The sequence below is a fragment of the Capsicum annuum genome, chromosome 9, assembly GCF_002878395.1.
Source record: "Capsicum annuum cultivar UCD-10X-F1 chromosome 9, UCD10Xv1.1, whole genome shotgun sequence".
Taxonomy (NCBI): Eukaryota; Viridiplantae; Streptophyta; class Magnoliopsida; order Solanales; family Solanaceae; genus Capsicum; species Capsicum annuum.
The window spans coordinates 22,438,437-22,458,766 of NC_061119.1; the positions used below are offsets into that span (position 1 = coordinate 22,438,437).

Here is a 20,330-nt window from a genome sequence, read left to right on the forward strand (position 1 = left end):
GCGTGGTCCACACCTATTCAATAGGAAAGCTAGACAATGTTCAACCAGGAGAATAATAGCCTGCATCAACATCTAAAAATCATGTTGTTAGAGTGTGTACCCTACTGATTTTAGTGTTTTACTCAAATAGTTGTCTATTAGCGGAACAAGTCTACTAACGTGGTTCACTGAAGTAAAAAAAATGAAGATAATTATTTTTACGTAGAAAACACTCGGCTCAAGAAAGATGTAAAAAACCACGACCTGTAACTCTACAGGATTTAACCCCAACTTCACTAATACTCTTGAACCTCAACAATAAACAAATTACAAGACTTCTTGTAAAATAGGAATTAAAGGTTCTAACTCCTATTTCTACAATAACACAAATCTTCCTAAGATATATGTACCCAAGTCTTCAAGTTCCCCAACTTAAAGACACAAATCCTAACTTAGTTTATATTTCACCGAGAATAGAAATGAAATATATAACTCAAAGAACCAACCTGCTACAAAGTCTACGACTTACTAAGTAAGGACCAGGTTCTTCTTCAAGTTTGGTGGAATGATTTGCTGATTGTTATTTTCTTTATTACTGCTTGAGTGAAACACTTGAATGTAATTTGTTGTATTTAAGCCAACCCCTGATTGAATCCTTTAGATGATGTATTCTTCTATCTTCAATAGGACTCTACCAGGTAGTTTCACTCTTTGTTGCAGCTGTCCGTTACCTTGACTGAATAGGACTCTTCTACTTCATCCCCTAGTCTGGCTGGACTCCTTGATCAACTCAATCTCTAAGTGTTGGATTTATCTTCATCTTTTTATCCCTTTTTCTGCATGTGATAAGTGTTGAGAGCATATCAGAATCTCCTTGCTTATCTACTCCTTGCTTTACACATGTTTATCTTATCAGTACTCTTGCCTGCGACTGTTCTTTCTGCACTTGTGTGGACCATCTTGCACAACATGTTTCATTCATATGTACATTATCAAAACTTTAGTAACCTAACAAATTCCCCCTTTTTTGATGATGACAAACACAACATCTATCACAAAATCCTGACATTCTCAATAAAGAAATTAGACAAAGGAATAAAGAATGAAACAGGTTAGTCATTTGAGCTATAACCATTGTATAATCTATTCTTCCCCCTTTTGACATCATTAAAAAGCTGGGCCCAAAAAGTAAAAAGTGTTTAATAATCCATGGCCACTAGGGCTATCACTAAAACAAACAAAACCTAGAGTAAAAGAACAGTTATGCGGTATGAAAAAATAGAAGTAGAACACAATAAGGCAAGTAAGTCCATTTTATTAAAAGACAAGATGCAATTAATAATACCCAAAACAACAAAAGAGATAACAGGCCACATAGGCAAAAAAACAAATGAGACAGTCCTAAGGCACTATGTAGGTAACTAAGTAGATGAGGAGGAGGGGATAAGAGAGGTCAATTTTTGAACAATATCAATATTTTCAGAGCATTCATGTTCTATAGTGTCCTTAAGAGAGGCAATTTAAGCCAGAAGCTCCATCTTCTCAGCATCATGAGCAACCTGAGCAACATCTAACTTAGCTTGAACAACTTCCAGTTCTGCAGTCTTTGCAGCAAGTGCATTTTACAACCGTTGCAGAGGGTTATCAACACTCCTTATGGAAACAGGCAACCCTATATGGTTCACAGTCCTAATGACATCCTTAGTGGTCAGTAGAGACTATACTTGAATAGGGATATTGTAGGCCTAAAAAATGGGAGTGAGCCAGAAAGTATATGGCAAGGCGTGGCCATTCACATCTTAAAGTATGACCCTTTGCATGTGCTGACTCATAAGGCAAGGTAGATTAATACTCACTTCAGAGTCAAGAAGTTCCATGAGAGTGAGGTCAAGAAAATTTGCTAAAGTCCTTCTTTCTTGCTGAGGAATAAGTATTTTATGGACAACATCAAAATAGAGCTGATGGAGTGGGGACATTTCATGCTTAAGAACTCTACAATGATTTGCAAGAAGAGAATTTCCAGAAAATTTTTGAGATATATCAAGGGCAGAGGCTAGATTATCAAGTGGAGGTCATGTGACCTTGACATAATGACCCCAACCCCTAGTAGGAATGCTCAGGATTTGAGAAAGATCAGTAGAAACAAGATTAATAGTAACTACTCTAATAGTGGTGGAGAACATTTCCCCAAGAGAGACCCCCCATTAGTATAAAACTCATAAACTTCATTTTTTCCAAACTTACATTGGTGATCATCTTGAAGAAACAAGTGTGACCACCCCTGAATTTCCAATTTGGATACCAAGATATCCATCTCAGGACCCCTAAATCTAGTGACCATATATCCCTTAGCTAAATTTTATTTTTGGAAGTGTATGATATGAGAGGACTGAGAGGCACGATCAGCAGGAGTATCCTTATCAAAATAAAAATAAAAATTGAGATCAATATCAGTAGAAGGTGCAGGGGGAGCAATAGAGAATGACTCAAAATTAGAGGAGTTGAATGGAACAGGTTTGGTAACCTGTTTCTTTAGACGGTTGGATGATTTCTTTGGAGTGGGTTTGAAAAATGAGGGAGTTTGTGAGGTAGGGGTAGTTTTAGGCTGAGATGAAGGTTTATAAGAAGAAGAGGGTTTTGTTGCTTTTGCTATGATCATATTCTTCTTACAAACTAAGCGAAGAAGAATATCAGAAGATGAGGAACGAGGTGGAGAAGGAGGATAAGATGTAGCAACTCATTTTCTCTTACTTGCTTGGAGAGCTTTTGCAAGGGATGCTTCTTCCCATTTTCTCTTACTTTCTTAGAGAGATTTTGCAAGGGATGCTTCTTCCTGATGTTTCCTATGATGGGTATGAGGAGTTTTAGGAATGGGTTTAATAGGGGTGGGTTTACCCAGATCTTGATCTTCAACAAAAGTGGTAGGGGAAAAAGGTTTTCTTTTAAATCATGACCTTCTTGGGATAAAATTAGCAATAGGTTCATCGTCAGGGTCAAGAATTTAGAGAGGAATCGGATGTAGTAGGGAGGGTTTAGGGGAGGACGAAGGAGTTAAAGAAAATTAGGAACATGGGTTTTTGAAATTTCTAAAGGCTGCAAAATCGAATAGTTTAATAGAGATTGTAGGAGGAAAGAGAGGTGGTGAGTTTGCATATGGATGAATAATAATGGCAGTGAAGGATGGTAACATATTCTGAGGATGGGGAGGATGATGAGGATGCCATTTATAAGGGAGAGATAGTAAGTTATTCTTAGTTATGAAGTGGTTGGAGAGGGAATGAATGACAAAGGAGATGAGAGAAACGTATTTAAGGAGGAAAAAGAAGAAGATGAAACGTATGAGGACTGTATCTGACAGGAAACATAATGATGGAGTGGTTCAGTGTTGATGAGAAAGCAATAACAACTTTTTGAAAATGAAGGACTCTTAAGTTTTTGGTAGTTTTGGAAGTAGTAAAGAACCATGTGACATACCTGTTTCTCTATGCCATGTTAGGTAAAATATAATCATACCTTAACTTTTTAGAACAAGATGGACAAAGTTGCCTCAGTGTTCCAGTCTCTCTGCAAAATCAACACATGAATAAGTCAGTTTACTCCAAAATCTTGGAATTAGGACACACAACTAAATGTGCAAGACTAGATTAATTAACAAATACTTAAGGACACATAGTCTTTTCTAATCAATCATTGAGGATGATTTATGCAATTTTAATCATCCCCAAGGCTAACCTATTCTTTTCAAATTATTCTCCTCCTAATGCCTTAGTGAATATATCAGTAATTTATTCTTCAGTAGAGCAAAATATGATTGATATAAGACCTTTTTCAACATTATCTCTAAGAAAGTAATGTCTAATATCAATATGTTTAGTTTTTTTTTTATGTTGAACAGGATTCTTAGCTATATTAATGGCACTTGTATTGTAACAAAAATAGGAACACATCCAACATCCACACCAAAGTCCATGAGTTGTTGTTTAATCCATAACAACTGAGTACAACAAGATCCTACAACAACATATTCAGCCTCAGCAGTAGACAAGGCTACTGAGTTTTACTTCTTAGTGGATCAGGTTTTCAAACATTATCCAAGAAAGTGTGCCATTTCTGTGGTGCTCTTCCTGTTAACCAAGTATCCTGCATAGTCAGTATCAGAGTATCCTACCAAGTTGGAGTTTCTACCTTTTGGATACCATAGGCTAAGATCATTGGTTCTTTTAAGATATCTACAAATTCTTTTCACAGATTTTAAATGACTCTTTAGGATTTGCTTGAAATCTTGCATATAGCCCCACACTAAACACAATATCTGGCCAGCTTGCTGTGAGATACAGTAATAATCCTATCATTGCTCTGTACAACTTTTGCTCCACATCAGGACCTGTTTCATCCAAATCAAGTTTTGTGGCAGTGGCTATTGGAGTGCTAATCTCTTTTTCCTCTTCCATGGAAAATCTTTTGAGAAGTTCCTTGACATACTTCTGCTGATGGATCATGGTTCCAGATGCTTTTTGTTTAATTTGTAAACCTAAGAAGAAGTTTAGCTCCCCTATCATGCTCATCTCAAATTCATAACTCATGAGTTTAGAAAAATCATGAGTCATTTTCATGTTTATATAGCCAAAAATAATGTCATCAACATACACCTGCACAACCAATAGATCTTTTCCATTAGTTTTTAAGCAAAGAATGTTGTCAATCTTACCTCTAGTGTGACCATACTCTAGAACAAACTTTGACAATCTATCATACCAAGCTCTTGAAGCTTGTTTCAGTCCATACAAAGCCTTGTATTGTTTATAATCATGATCAGGAAACTCCTTTCTTTCAAATCCTGGTGGTTGTTTAACATACATCTCCTTTTTGAGAATGCCATTTAGGAATGCACTCTTAACATCTATTTGATAAATAATGAATTCCTTATAAGCAGCAAAAGAAACAAGTAATCTAATTGCTTCAATTCTGGCTATAGGAGCAATAGTCTCATCAAAATCTATGCCTTCTTCTTGATTGTACCCTTGGACCACTAATCTTGCCTTGTTCCTGGTAACTGTTCTATGCTCATCAACTTTATTTCTATACACCCACTTAGTCCTAATTACTGTTCAGTCTTTTGGAAGGGGAACTAAGTGACATACTTTGCTTCTATCAAACTGATTTAACTCTTTCTGCATGGCTATAATCCAATCACCATCAAGCAATGCTTTAGTTACTTTCTTTGGCTCAATTTCTGACAAGAATGCATTGAAAGCACATATGCTTCTCAATCCAGACCTTGTGGTGATCCCAGAAGTGAGATCAGTGAGAACATTCTCAATAGGATGTGATCCTTGATACTTATATCCTTTCGGGACCAAACCCAGTGAACTACTAGGATCATTACAGATGTTCTGAGCTGGGGTGGTTGGTGGCTCATTTCCCCTGTCACTGTGCCTCCAGAATTAGTTCCCCCTATTGATGTGCCTCCATGTTTTGTAGATCCAGTTGATGAACTAAGTTGTGTAACCTGTTCTTCAGAGTCACTTCTTTCCTGCAGGTTAGTCTTAACACAGGATTCATCAAAAACTACATGCACACTTTCTTCAACACAGTTTGTTCTATTGTTTAACACCCTATATGCCTTACTATGAAGTGAGTAACCTAAGAAGATTCCCTTATCACTTTTAGCATCAAATTTTCCCAGATTATCCTTTCCATTATTATGAATGAAATATTTGTAACCAAAAGTTCTAAAATGAGAAATGTTTGGCTTTCTTCCTTTTAGTAATTCATAGGGAGTCTTTTCTAGAATAGGTCTAATCATGCATCTATTTATGATATATGCTGCAGTACTAATTGCCTCAGCCCAAAGGTTTTTAGCAAGATTTTTTTCAAGCATCATTGGTCTAGCCATATCTTCCAAGGTTCTATTCTTCCTTTATACCACTCTATTTTGTTGTGGTGTTCTAAGAGCAGAAAAGTTATGATCTATACCATTTGTAGAACAGAATTCTAAAAATTTGACATTTTCAAATTCTGTACCATGGTCAGATCTTATGAAAACTAGAGAAGTGCCCAGTTTCTTTTCAATTTTCTTGATAAAAATAGTAAAGAAATCAAATGCATCTTCTTTAGAAGCTACAAACAATGTCCAGGTAAATATGGAATAATCATCAATAATCATAAACACATACCTTTTTCCACCTCTGCTTTGAAGTCTTATTGGTCTACACAAGTCCATATGGACCAGGTCGAGGCACTTGGTAGTGCTGATATGGTTCTTTGACTTAAAAGAAGATCTTACCTGCTTCCCCTTTACACAGGCACTACATACCTTTTCTTCCTTGGACTTGGTCTTAGGCAAACCCAATAACATATCTTTGGAAGAAAGTATGTTTAGCTGTTTTAGACTTGCATGTCCAAGTCTCCTGTGCCAAAGAAGGGGGTCATTTTCCATTGCACTCATACAGGTTAACTCTGTTCATGGAATTACCATTATGTCAGCTTTGTATACATTTCTGTATCTCCTTGCAGTGAGTACAATCTCTTTGGTGTCTATCCTCTTGACTCTGACTCTTGCAGAAGTAAAAATAACTTTATTACCTTTATCACACAGTTGTGAAATGCTCAGTAGGTTGTGCTTAAATCCTTATACAAGATAGACATCTTCTATTTCTCTTGATTCATATGTGCTAATTTTTTCAACTCTAGCAATGATTTTCCTTTTGCCATCACCAAAAGAAACTTCTCCTCTATTTATTTTGGAGAGTGAAAGGAACTTTTTCTTATCACCTGTCATGTGTCTTGAGCAAGCACTGTACAGGTACCAATGCTTTTTTCTTTCTTTCACCTTCTCCTGCAAAAGTTCAATGGTTAGACTTAGGAACCCAGACAAGCTTGGGTCTTGTTTTATGAGTAAATGAAGAATTAAACTTCTTCTAGTCCATGCAGGCAACATGTAATGTGACCTATTTCTCTGACCAAAACCAGTTCTTTTCTTCTTGGTCTAAGAAAATTTATTAGCCAGGTTTTGAATCCTAGATCTGCTTTTACCAACCACAGGAATTCAGTGGTTGGATGTCCAAGGTTACCACGGATATAACATAAGTCTTTAGGATCATCAAGACTTTTGTGGAAACCCAAACCTGCCTTTTCACTATGATTTCTTTCACTCAGCTTATGAACAATTCTTGAAGAATTTATCCACCTGTTATCTCTTTCAAGGTCAAGTTTCAGTTTAGAGACTTCTTGACTTAGTTTATTCACCATATCTTTTGCATCATTACATTCTTATTTATACTTGACTAATTCAAGTTCAGCACTTTCTTGTTCTTTACTCATGACCTTTTTCCTATTTTCAGTGAGTGTCAATTTTAAGACCTCAAACTTAAGATCATTGTTGGAAGAATCAAGTTGTGCAACCTATTTCTTGAGAATGCATTTTTCTTCTTCAACTTTATTCTTGCAAGCTTTTAAATCAATGAAATCAAATTTTAGACTTGCAAAACTGTTGAACAACTCATCCCTATCAAAAGTTAATTCTTAGAAATTATCAATTAGTGCACTCATTAAGGAAACAAGTTTTGTTTTTAAAAATAAATGCAATTTTTCTTTAAGTTTAAGTATACTTACCTCAGAAGCATCATCTTCTTCCTCTAAGTCAGAATCTCCTAAGGCCATGAATTCTGTTTCATCAATCTCACCATCATCTGAATCAGATCCCCAAGCTGGTACTATAGCATATTCTTCCTTCCTTTTGTCTTTTTCTTTCAATTCTTTCTCAACCCTTTCCTTCTTCCATTCTATTTCTTAAATAGGACAATCTCTGATCTGATGATCAATACTTCCACACTTATATCACCCATTTGGATTGTCATTGGAACGTTTCTTGCTACCTGTTCCCTTTTTCTTCTTAAAGAATTTACTAAAGTTCTTAGTTATGAAGGCAACTTGTTCCTGGTCAAGTTCAACTTCATCATCACTGTCTGAGGCAGTCAAAGCCAAAACTTTCTCAGGGTTTGCTTGTTCATTAGTTCCATCAATCTCCATTTCATAAGTCCTCAAATTTCTTACTAGTTCATCCAGTGTCATGTCTGTGAGATACTTTGCCTCCCTAATTGCAGTCACTTTAACATTCCATTTTGATTTTGATAGTACCCTCAACACCTTTTCAACTTATTCCTCTCCAGTGATGACTTTTTCCAAGGAAGTCAACTCATTTGTTAAGGCAGTAAGCCTTGTCATCATCTTATGCAAGGATTTATTTTCCTTTATCTTAAATGCTTCATACTCAGTAAAAAGAAGAGCAATCCTAAATTTCTTACATGAGAGGTACCTTCATGTACATTGACTAGTGCATCCCAAATTTACTTATTAGTGGTACAAGTTGACACTCTATTGTACTCAGCCGGTCCTAGTCCACAGAATAAGATATTCTTAACCTTAGCATTTTTCTTTAATGTCACTAAGTCATCAGCAGTAAATTCACTCCTTACTTTCTTGACTTGTTCACCATCAACCAACTTCATTGAAATAGTAGGACCATGAGTGATCCTATCTCATAATTCGTAGTCTTCACCTTGGATGAACATTTCCATCCTAGCTTTCCACCAGATAAAGTGAAAACCATCAAAGAGTGGAGGTCTAGTAGTTGACTGACCTTCACTGTGACCAGTAAGAGGTGCGGAATTCATTATAGTGATATTTTCTCAGGTGCTAACCTTATTTAAGACAACCTCGCTCTGATACTACTTGTTAGAGTGTGTACCCTACTGATTTTAGTATTTTACTCTAATAGTTGCCTATCAGTGGAATAAGTCTACTAATGTGGTTCACTGAAGTAAAAAAAAATGAAGACAATTATTTTCACGTGGAAAACACCCGGCTCAAAAAAGGTGTAAAACCCACGACCTGTACCTCTCAAGCCTCAACAATTAACAAATTACAAGACTTTTTGTAAACTAGAAATTAAAGCTTCTAACTCCTATTTCTACAATAACACAAATCTTCTCAAGATATGTGTACCCAAGTCTTCGAGTTCCCCAACTTGAAGACACAACTCCTAACTCAGTTTATATTTCACTGAGACTAGAAATAAAATACATTACAACTCAAAGAACCAACCTACTACAAAGTCTACGACTTGCTAAGTAAGGACCAGGTTTTTCTTCAAGTTTGGTGAATTGATTTGCTGATTGCTCTTTTCGTTATTAGTACTTGAGTGAAACACTTGAATGTCGTTTGTTGTATTTAAGCCAACTCCTGATTGAGTCCTTTAGATGATGTATTCTTCTATCTTTAATAGGACTCTACCAGGTAGTTTCACTCCTTATTGCAGCCGTCTGTCACCTTGACTGAATAGGACTCTTCTACTTCATCCCCTAGTCTGGCTGGACTCCTTGATCAACTCAATCTCTAAGTGTTGGATTTATCTTCACCTTTTTATCCTCTTTGCTGCATGTGATAAGTGTTGAGAGCATATCTGAATCTCCTTGCTTATCCACTTCTTGCTTTACATATGTTTATCTTATCAGTAGTCTTGTCTGCGAGTGTTCTTTCTGCACTTGTGTGGACTAGCTTGCACAACGTGTTTCATTCATATGTCCATCATAAAAACTTTAGTAACCTAACACATGTCATTTGTCAGATCCTTAAAGATACAACGTTACTTTTTTTTTTTTAAGCTTATGAAACAAAGATAGAATCCAGAATATATTTCCCTGTGGAGTAAAGTATTAGAACACAGAGGTAAGGCCCCAAAGTCACAATTTAAAGTCACTTTTTATCAATAACAACAACCATAAACTAGTGTAACCCCACAAGTGGGATCTAGGAAGGTGGTGTGCATGCAGTCTAACCCCTATCTTATGAGGGTAGATAGGCGGTTTCCGATAAACCCTCAGCACAATTAAAGCATAGCAAAAACAGTATAAAAAAGAAATACAGTAACAAAGAAGTCAAGTGGGGAATAATGACAAAGGAACAATAATATAACAACACATATATAACCAAAGCAAAAAAAAATGCGTACTATAAAATCGAAAGTATAGGAAAATGGGAGAGCAATAATAAAAGTATTGATAAGGGAATCTGGACAACGCTCGACTACTTGCTAATTTTCTACCCTAATCCACGATCTCTATATGTTCCTATCTAGGGTCATGTCCTTAGTGAGCTGTAGATACACCATGTCATGTCTAATTACCTTTTTCAGTACTTCTTCGGCCAACCTCTACCTCTCCTCATAAAAGCAATTCAATTATTTGAAGTTAATTAACACAATGTGAAATCACTCTTTTTGGAACCTTAATAAAAAAAAATACCAAAACCTATAAGGATATTCATCTATGATAGTTTGTATACTAGCAGATTTGCAGGGTGGAAGAGAATCAAGGAAGGAATTTTAATATGTAATATACACCGTTGCTGCTAATAAATTTTATAGTATCAGGTCATCTTTTACTATTATAGCAGGTAACATATCTTATTTTCAAGATTTCAAACCCAGCATTTCGAGAAGTCTTACCAGTGAATATCATTTAGATAACCTGATAGTGTATATTTACAATGACAATTTATAGAACTTATCTAAACTATATAAAGGATCAATCAATTGACAAAAAGAAAAAAAAGCTCCAAAGTCCAAACCTCAGTCACTATGGTCCTCAGGAGAAGATCTGGAATCCAAATCTGGAGGGTACACATGGACCTTGAACCCCTCACCTCCAGTATACTCAAGTACCTCTTCCTGAATTAAGACAATCGAGTTCACAGCAGAGAGACTGCACCAATGTAGCTCAACGCTCCGTAGCATTGGAATATCGCCTAAGCACGAAGGAAACTCCTCCACTTTCTTACAACTCCGCAGAACAAGATGCTCAAGGGAAGGTAAGCAGTCAGAGGAGATGTTCCATTTTTCAATGTTCAATGAATCTAACTTCAAGAATTTTAGCTTCAGGAACTCTCCTTCTCTCATGTCCCATTGTGAGCCCTCAAAGGATTGGCAAAGTAGCTTGAGGACCTCAAGGTGTGGTAATCTACCAATTCTTGAAATTTCACTCCATGGTAGCCGAAACTTTGACAATGTTAGTCTTCTGAGATTTGAGGGTAAGTTGAACCTACAAGAAGAGAGCGACGACTGACCATAGTGTAATATCTTGACTGATTCAAGTTGACTCAAAGAAACCAGTGATGGAAAGTAATAGCAGTCATCTGAGTCCATTGATATGCATCTCAATTTTCGAAGATTAGCTAACCTTCTCATTACTTCATTAGGATCCATGGTGCGATCTTTTTCATAGATAAGTGACGGGGTGGAAACGGTTTGCAGGTTTTCTAGTAGGATTAAGTTCCATCCGTTATAGCCATCCAAGCCAAAAACAGCACGTGCATCGATATGAAGATGCCTCAGTTTTGAAAGTGTCCAAATAGTGTATGGTAAACAAACTTCACCCTTGAAGGCTTTCAGCAGAAAAGTTTCAAGGTATATGAGTTTAAATATTGTTGATGGGACAGACCTCATGTTGCCTTGAAGGGATAGGTACCTTAGTAGGACCATTAGCTCAATATCTCGAGGAAAAGAATTTCCAACATTAATGCACCCCAAATCCAACACTCTAAGTAATCTAAAACCGAGACATATAGGAGAGATATCATATGACTTTATCGAGGATATTTCATTAATGTGAAAGAATAACAAAGAGCGAACCTGTGGTCCTGATGACTTAGACTTGACAAAACTCTCCCTTTGAGAATAGATGCATAGCCGACCTCGAGTGTGTGTGGTACGCGGTTCTTCAGGAAATAGAGAGTATGTTGACTCCAAAATATCATCTAAATCATCACGGTAAGTGCATTTGTCCTTCTTATATAGAAGCTCAAAAAAGTTATCTTCTTCAGCCTTTCTCTTGCAATATTCACGCAACAAATCATGAACGCGGCAGACTTTAACGGAGCCATTTGTGCTCTTTTTTGTTGCCATGACCAGGCTTCTTCCTATCAAGTCTGTTAAGTAGTCCTCTGCTATATCCTCAAAACTCTCGCCTTCTGTTTTTGAAACAAACCCTTCCGCAATCCACAGCCATATCAATTTCCGGACAGGAATGTGAGGATGCATTAGAAATTCACCAAAATAAAGAAAGCACGGTTTTAAGTAATCGGGTAAATGCTTATAACTCAACTCCAAAATGACTCTGCACTGGTTGGGGTCATCAACAATATATGAACTTATGCTCTCCGCGACTTCGTTCCACCAAGACTCTATCTTTTCTGTCCTAGCCAGAATCCCAGCTACCAGTGTAACAGCAAGAGGAAGTCCATGACAACTCCTTGCAATTCGCATTCCAGGTTCCTTCAGATTTCGGGGACAACAATCTGTTGCAAAAACTTTTTTTTGCAATAACTCCCAGCTTTCTTCAACAGTGAAAAAACGAAGAGGAGTAGGATGATTATCAGGCTTCGTATCAGATTCAACTTGTGAAGCCAAATGTTGCAGTCGACTTGTGACCAGTATTCTACTACCATTATCATCATCTGGAAACGACCTCCGCAAGTCATCCCAAGCCTTGATATCCCAAAGATCATCTAAAACAATTAGGTACCTCTTCCTCTTTAACTTTCTATACAACAGTACAGCTAAATCCGCATCATCCTTCATTTTAGTCGCTTCATCAACATCCTCGAGAACTTGGGATAAAATCTCCAAAAGCAACTCTTTGTTTTTGTATACTTCAGAAACATAACACCATGCACGTTTGTCAAAGTAATTGAGAACCTTTTCATCATTGAACACTTTCTTTGCAAGAGTCGTCTTGCCAAGTCCAGGCATGCCAACAATTGAAATTACATCACGCTCCGTCATCCCTCTGGTAAGGCCATCAATGATCTTTTCTTCCACATCATTGAAACCCACCACTACATCATCGTTGAGCGTTGGAGCATTAGTTCGTGATAATACACAGCTGGAACCCACTTGAACATCACAAACTGTTTCAAATTTTACTGTTCTAGATATGTCACTGAACTCTGCCTGAATCACCTCAAGTTGCTCTACAACATCAGACATCTCAGCCACACTACACCAAATGTTGCGATCCCCAACTAAAAATGAGTCAATAGCATATTCTGCCTTGTAGGCCGCTTGCATGACACGTTCCTTTAGATGCTTTAGCTGTGGATGCTCATTTTTCTGCCTGATAACATCCCAGAGTTTTTTCTCAAGATACTCTAACGCGTCATGCACTCTAGCAATATGATGTTTCGGGAAAGGAACCCGATCAGCTTTATGGAGGAGGAGATCTTTCAGATTTCCTAAGAAGGATTTGAGATAGCCTAGGAAATTAGTCTTGGGGAATTTCGATGGACCTCTTCCAAAAATCTCTCTAGCCACTCTCTTCATGATTCTAGTTCTTTCTAGAAAAATAGAAGTAGCTAACTCCATTTTGTTCAGCATGTCTTCGTCTGATTCCTTATTACTGAGTGCCATAATAAGTGATCCGACCATCATTACTGTAGCCTGGCCTTGTGTAAACAAAACATTTTGTTCACTTCCAAGAGAACGGCAGTCGTCTGGTGCATTAAGGAGAGCTTGCAGAAACACCACTTCTTCATAAAGAATTTGAATTCGATCCTTCAGAGTAGTCATCCACCTAGGTCCTGGGAGACTCATGAGATGCACCTCTGCCTTGATAAGATTAATTTCTTCCTGCAAAAAGGCAAGTCGCCCGGTACTATGTCTAGCAACTTCGTCTTTCACACCATCTGTGTAAAGGAAGAAAATCGAGGGAGCCATATTACGGGCGATTGATGCAATATGTATCAGGATCAACTTTACCAGCTCAGGATACCGGTCCGGAAGATCTGAGAGGTAATTTTTCAGAAATATCAAGTCCTCAACAAGGTCATTGATATTATAGGTTGTAAAATCCCCAAGGCTGATCTTATAACTTACTAGTTCCGCAAGAGTGTCCAGTAGAAAATCAACAAAACCAGCATCAAGTTCTTCCACAGCTAAATTGTTCTTCTGACAGGGAATATAATAATGAATGACATTACAGTTGATAGGAATGATTCGTCGAACCAAGCTGGAAACGACATCATTAACAACTCCACATTCATCTGGTTCACTTGCATTCCCAGTAAAACACCTATAAGATAGATGTGCTGCATCACTGATCACATCCAATGCATGAGTCAATAGATCTTGAAATTTCTCATTTTCAACAGACAGCTTCGCTACAAACCTTAAGAAATTCTTCAGGAATATTATCTTTGTTTCAAGAGTTATAATTTTCCGATTCATAGGCAAATCATCCGCAATATATTCCCTTAGATACTTCAGATTCTCCATGAGGCAATCAGCAAACTCCGCCACAAATTTGTCACAACTAAGTGAATCAGAAAATGTTGAACTTAAAACAGTTGCATGGACTTGTGTAACTTCTGCTTTCAAACTATTAATCTTTTCCAAGGCATTGGAAAACAGTAGAGCCATGTGAGTAGGCATGTTTCCGTCTTTACTCTTAACATAGAGAGATTGAAAATCTGATTCTGCATTTTGCACCAAAGTTTCCACTTGCATCAACACATTTTTTGCTTCACTATCCTCAATGTACCGACAAGCTGAACACATAAGGAATGTCCTGATAAGTCTTAAATCCATTTTAAGCGTACGGATTTGATCCTTCGTTGAAGGAGATGAGTCTTCATGACAGTCTAGACAATCCAGACACTTCAAGAGATTGTCAACAATACTATAGGCCATCTCTCCGTCCTATACAACAAAAATAAAAAATTCAGCCCTTAAAACCGAGTCTTACCAAGAAATATGACAATGCGACTAGTATTCAGTAGAATCACAAGAAGAACAACCACTGCACATAGAAATTTGACCGAGATCAAACATTTAACTAACAACATTTAAGCTCTGTTGACATTGATCACCCATAATATAAACAAAAATGATAGTGTTATGCATCAGGACCAACTCGGGGTATTCCACTGGGTATCTACTATCTCCCACCAGCACAAGTACTAGCTAATTTTGCATAAAGAGGTTTCAGCAAATGAGAAGAAATCACCTATGTTTTTTTGCCAAGTTAGGATTTGACCATTGACCACTAGGCCACTCATTGGATGCTATTTATATCTCTAATAACTAGGTAAATATTTGATCACTAATGTCACCATTCCTTTTGCATCACAATGGAGATTCTAGATAAATTTTCTTAAAAAAAAAAAAAGAAGATAAATCACAGCATGCTGATGAAAAGGAAAATGAACCAATACTCAGGTGGGTTATGCGTTCACCTGAATTCATAACTTTTGACACGAAGTATAGATACATATGGAGATTTGAACCTATAATTTTAACAGTACAACGAGTTCTAAGAATCTTGAAAGTTGAAAACGTATTAAGTTTAAATCTTGGATCTGCCTCTGTCACTACGCAGAACTAATGTTTATGTACTAATATACAACAATTGGAGTTACTATACATTACCTGATGATTTCAAGTGCGAAAGAAGGACGCCACTAGATTGAGATTTTTTTTTCTGTTTATCAAGTTAGCCGAACAAATACTGAAAAAGTTGCAAATACTCACTTTCTTGACCTAATGAGTTTCTCTATTTTGTTTTCTCCCCTAGTAGGCTTTGAAAATTAATAATGAAATAGTGTATGGTCATGAAATTTAATCAGATGTTACAAGGGTGATACTGTCTTTCTACTTCCGAGATGAGTTTACGTCGGTGTACACTCTCCTTTTGAGATTACACGCGTATGTTATTGTTGTAATCTTCCAATATTTTTAAGTTCCCATCGTTTTTGGAACTTTCCACTCACAAAATTTTAAAATATTTTAAAGTCAAATACAACTTTCAATTTTAAAAATTACAACTTCAAAAGACTCAAATTTTTAAATTTAAAGTTTCTACTTCAAAAATCTATAATGAAACGAGAATTAGACAAATATTTCTTTCATGTCACGCGAAAACTAACAAAGCATAACCTTGAAAAATGATAAATCAACAGTTTGTAAATCCAACGAATCAGAGACCGCTTTAGTGTTCATTCCCTTTTTCCAAGTATTCTGTCTCACTTTGTTTATTATTTCTTTGCTTATTGTTTTAAGGCCAAAGTCATCAAACACTCAAACTTATTTCAAAAATTCACTTAGATTCCTCAATTATGACCTGTATCTATCAAACTCCTAAACCCTTAAATTTTGATCCAATTAGACATTTTTTTCTATCAGCTAAAAGCTCAAAGTGCGTATTGCACACACGCGATAATATGACAAAACGAGCTAATTAAAAGCTGACATATGGAATTATGAGTCCAATAATTATTAAAAATTAATTATAATTTAAAAAAAGAATATAAAAATGACATTGAGGAAATTATTAAAAAATAATTCTAAATTATTTAAAAAATAAAAATAAAAAACTGATTATTAAAAAAATTATAAATTTTTTTAAAAAATAAAAATAAAAAATATCATTGAGGATCTAAATTATTAAAAATTATTTAAAAATAAAAATAAAATATTGATTATTAAAAAGAAATTATAAAGTCTTTTAAAAAATGAAAATAAAAAATGACATTGAGAATCTAAATTATTAAAAAATAATTATAAAACTATTTTAAAAAATAAAAAATAAAAACTAATTATTAAAAATAAATTATAATTTTTTTTAAAATAAAAATAAAAAATTGCATTGAGGATCCAAATTATTAAAAAATAATTATAAACTTATTTAAAAAATAAAAATAAAAAATTGATTATTAAAAAGAAATTATAAAAATTTTTTTAAAATGAAAGTAAAAAACTCCCCCACCATCCCCCAGCCCCCTCTTCCCCAGCGTTCATCTTCTTTCCCACCCCCCACCCCTGACGTTCCTCTTCTCTATTAAACTTTTCTATGAACCTCAGAAACACACACACAAAATTTTTGTTTAAATCTATTTCAAGAATTCAAAAGGGGATCTAGAATAAAGCCATCTTTATTGAATTTTTTCATAAAATGGTGATATTAATGGAGAAAAAAGTGACCTTTCTTGTAATTTTTCAACAAAAATATGATCTTTATTGTAAAAATTTTCAAGGAATGGAAAAAAAAGTGATGTTTGTTGTAATTTTTCAAAAAATGATGATACTAGTGGAGGAAAAAAAAATGAATTTTGTTGGAAATTTTCAAGAAATGAAAATAATTATGGTGGATTAAAAAGAATTTGATCATGTGAAGACTCGGGATTGGGGTGACGACGAAGACGCGGGGGTGGGGTAGGGTTGAAACAATAAAGACGCGGGGTGGGGTGGGGTGCTGTGAAGAAGATGACATAGGGGGGTGGGGTGCTTTCTTTTTGAAAAAATTAAGAAATTATAATAATTAAAAATTATATTAATAAATAATTTAGATATAAATTTTTTAATTAATATTTTTTGGGCCCCCTTAGTGCTACTTGACACATTTCAATTCGTAATTTAGTAAAAAAAAAATTCTCACGCACCTACAACAAGTGCATTGCACGCGCAGTGCCATGTAGGCAAAAAATACCCAATTGAATCAAAATTCGAGGGGTTTAGGGGTATGATAGGTACAAGTTATAGTTAAGGGGTCTAAGTGAATTTTCGAAACAAGTTTGAGTGTTTATTGATGACTTTGGCCTTGTCTTAAACAATTCAAAAAATGTAGCTAATGCTTAAGTTAAAATCTGAAAAAAGAAAAAAGGGACGATGCTACATTTTCCATATTTCTAGCAAATCAATGAACTATCTGCAAATATTTTTTTATCGTAGAAGAAATATTGTAACTCACAATTGGTTTCTTTTAAATCCAAAATAAAGTAGTAAAGCACATCAATTGTGTGTTTTGGTCACTAAGTAATTATTTGATCAGATAAACAAGCCAAACTGCACTCCTATTTTGGTCATTAACAAGCTCGTAATCTTGTGTTTCAATTTATGTGATACTATTTGATTTGGTACAAAATTGAAGAAAAAAATATCTTTCAACCGTGGTATAAAACAAGTCTTAGGTGAAATGAAAATTTTAATGGTAAACTATTTCTAAATATGTAAATGCGACATTCTTTTTGAGACAAACTAAAAAAACTCACATAAATTGTAATTATATTTTTATACTGCCTATAAGTGAAGAACGTAAGGGGGAAGGAAGAAACTGAACCTAACAATATTTCATTTTGGCTATTCACATTTTTCGTATGATCGTGGTGTAACACTCCACTTTTTCGGGCTAAGGTTTGAACCGTCGTTCTGATGTATACAGACTCGAATCCAGTGGTTTCTAGTTGGAAATAAGTGTGAATAAAATACTTTAGTGTGAGAACATCTTTGGAGATGAGTATACGTCATAAAAGTCTCCTAGTTCAAAGTTGAGTTGAACACTTTCTTACCGGTTGAGTTTTAGTCGATGATTTTTCTTGGATCAACTTCCAGCGACCATTACTCCTAGAATATGAGGAATTATGTGGCTCATAATTTATCAAATTAAATCCCTTTGAGTCTTCTTTTCAATGCCACCGACTGTTCGTCAATCCGAGTTCGGAGCCAAAAGTTGTAAGTGTTTGAGTGGGATCCTGTCTAGGATCTGCGTTGGTTCTACGTCGCGGAGCAATCGCCAAAGCACACTGCCTCATGTTCGCTTTGGCTGCCTGCCACCAACCCTGAGGTTGGCTTTGGCTGTGCGCCGCCAACCCTGAGGTTGGCTTTGGCCGTTCGCTAGCAAAAGCCAAGCGTCAAAAACTGTTCTGTTTTGAGTTATTTCAAGGGCATTAAGGCCTTTTACCATTCTATAACCTTTCCTAACAATATATGGACGAAATTAGGGTCTTAAAATATGTTATATCACTTTTCAAATACCCAAATCATCTCTTCAAAAGCAAGAGAGAAGAAACCACCTAGGATTTGAGGACTTTGATCTCCAAGGGCAAATCTCTCTATGTTCCCTTCGATTTTTCTCCGTCAAAAGGTATGAGGGACTATCCTAAACCTCATGGGCGTAGTTTATAGTTTTTAACAAGTTTTAAAGGCATGAAAATCATGTATATTAGAGGGGTTTTGAAAACTGTTTGAAGAGCATGCATCATGAACCCATTTTGATGAGATTATCATGAAGTTTTTCATATATTTGAATTATATTCATGTGTTTATACATTATATGTTTTCGAGAATTAATATGAGATCAAGATTCATGAAATTTCCTTCTCAACATAAGATTTGTTTGATTTAACATGTTATGGGTTGTTCAATTGCATGTCCTAAAGTATGAGTCAAATGTTTTACTATCATTTATGGACTTGACGTTGGTTATGATTGATGAGGGGGTGTTTTCTTGATATATATGTGCTCGTTGTGTTAAATGAAAGAATTGCTGCGATTTATGAAAGAGTTGGCCACCATGTGTTAAAGACTTGAATAGAGAGTGTTTTGCATAGTTTTCATATGCTTTTGAAATGAGAACTCTCATATGATGTAAATCTTTTGGGTGGTCATTAGCATGATTTTGAATAAAAAGGGCTATGGATATGGTACAATATGATACGACTTGCAAGTCTAGGTATGACGATACCTATCACGAGATGCCTTTAACATGAACGAAATGAATAATGTAAGCATAAAGCATGGTTTTAAATGATTAAAAATTAGGCTTAAAGAGAGTTAGATAGTTACCCAAAGAAAGCACGAGTTGAAACACTCATCGCTGAAAATCATGATTTGCCGACGCAGGATATGATACTCTGCTTTATGATCTTGTGTAATTTTGATTCATGTTGTCCCAATTTGGGACTATGGTTAGGAACCCTGCTTTGTGATCTTGTGCACTACATGACATGTTAATTGGGTACTATGGCACCTTGCTTTGTGATCTTGTCTGTTCCACTTGCTAATACTCCAATCCTTTCTGCAAACTTGGATTGGGACCTTGGCCATCTAGTCAATGGCGGATCCCATATAGTCCGTGGGATTATAAAAAATGTAGGGTGCACCATCTAGCTCAGAAGTAAAATAAAAAGTTAGGTTTACGATTTACAAGAATGTTTGAAGCTCTTTGATTATGCCCATCTGTTTTTATATATATGTTATGATAAATTATTTTCACAATGCTCTCAATTATGTTAGATGAAATATATATTATTTTTAGGTTGTTCTACATACTAGTACTTTCGAGTATTAACCCCCTATCTACAGGTTCAGAGGCTCAGTCCTGAGGTCTAACTCAGTAGTAGATTATTCCTAGACTTTCAGAATTTGGTGAGCCTCCCTTACACTAGAAGACATTCTATCTATATATAATGCCAGTCAGTTTTATGGTCCAGCCGGGAGCTTTGTCCCGGTTTAGTCAGATTAG

The 20,330-nt window shown here is 35.8% G+C and overlaps 1 protein-coding gene across 9 annotated transcripts; it reads right to left on the reverse strand.

The window, feature by feature from the left end:
* Positions 1-200: 200 nt before the first annotated feature.
* Positions 201-15,620, reverse strand: LOC107842962 (putative late blight resistance protein homolog R1A-3). 9 transcript variants are annotated; one of them, XR_007044484.1, is made up of 4 exons: positions 15,461-15,599; positions 11,669-14,731; positions 10,609-11,078; positions 3,498-3,543 (listed from the first exon to the last, which is right to left on the reverse strand). XR_007044484.1 is itself a non-coding variant. In XM_016687051.2 (4 exons), exons 2-3 carry the CDS (start codon positions 14,720-14,722, stop codon positions 10,610-10,612), a joined length of 3,975 nt encoding a protein of 1,324 aa, XP_016542537.1. In that variant the 5' UTR covers positions 14,723-14,731; positions 15,461-15,599; the 3' UTR covers positions 8,766-9,586; position 10,609. The 9 variants fall into 9 exon arrangements, 7 of the variants coding, with proteins under 7 accessions (XP_047252093.1, XP_016542537.1, XP_016542535.1 ...); XR_007044483.1 differs by lacking the exon at positions 3,498-3,543 and adding an exon at positions 8,766-9,586; XM_016687051.2 differs by lacking the exon at positions 3,498-3,543 and adding an exon at positions 8,766-9,586 and having other exon boundaries at positions 11,217-14,731.
* Between the last annotated feature and the right edge of the window lie 4,710 nt (positions 15,621-20,330).

What these genes read in the sequence shown, in the direction of transcription:
- LOC107842962 (XM_047396137.1), bottom strand. Translation starts at nt 14,722, where the DNA reads ATGGCCTATAGTATTGTTGACAATCTCTTGAAGTGTCTGGATTGTCTA.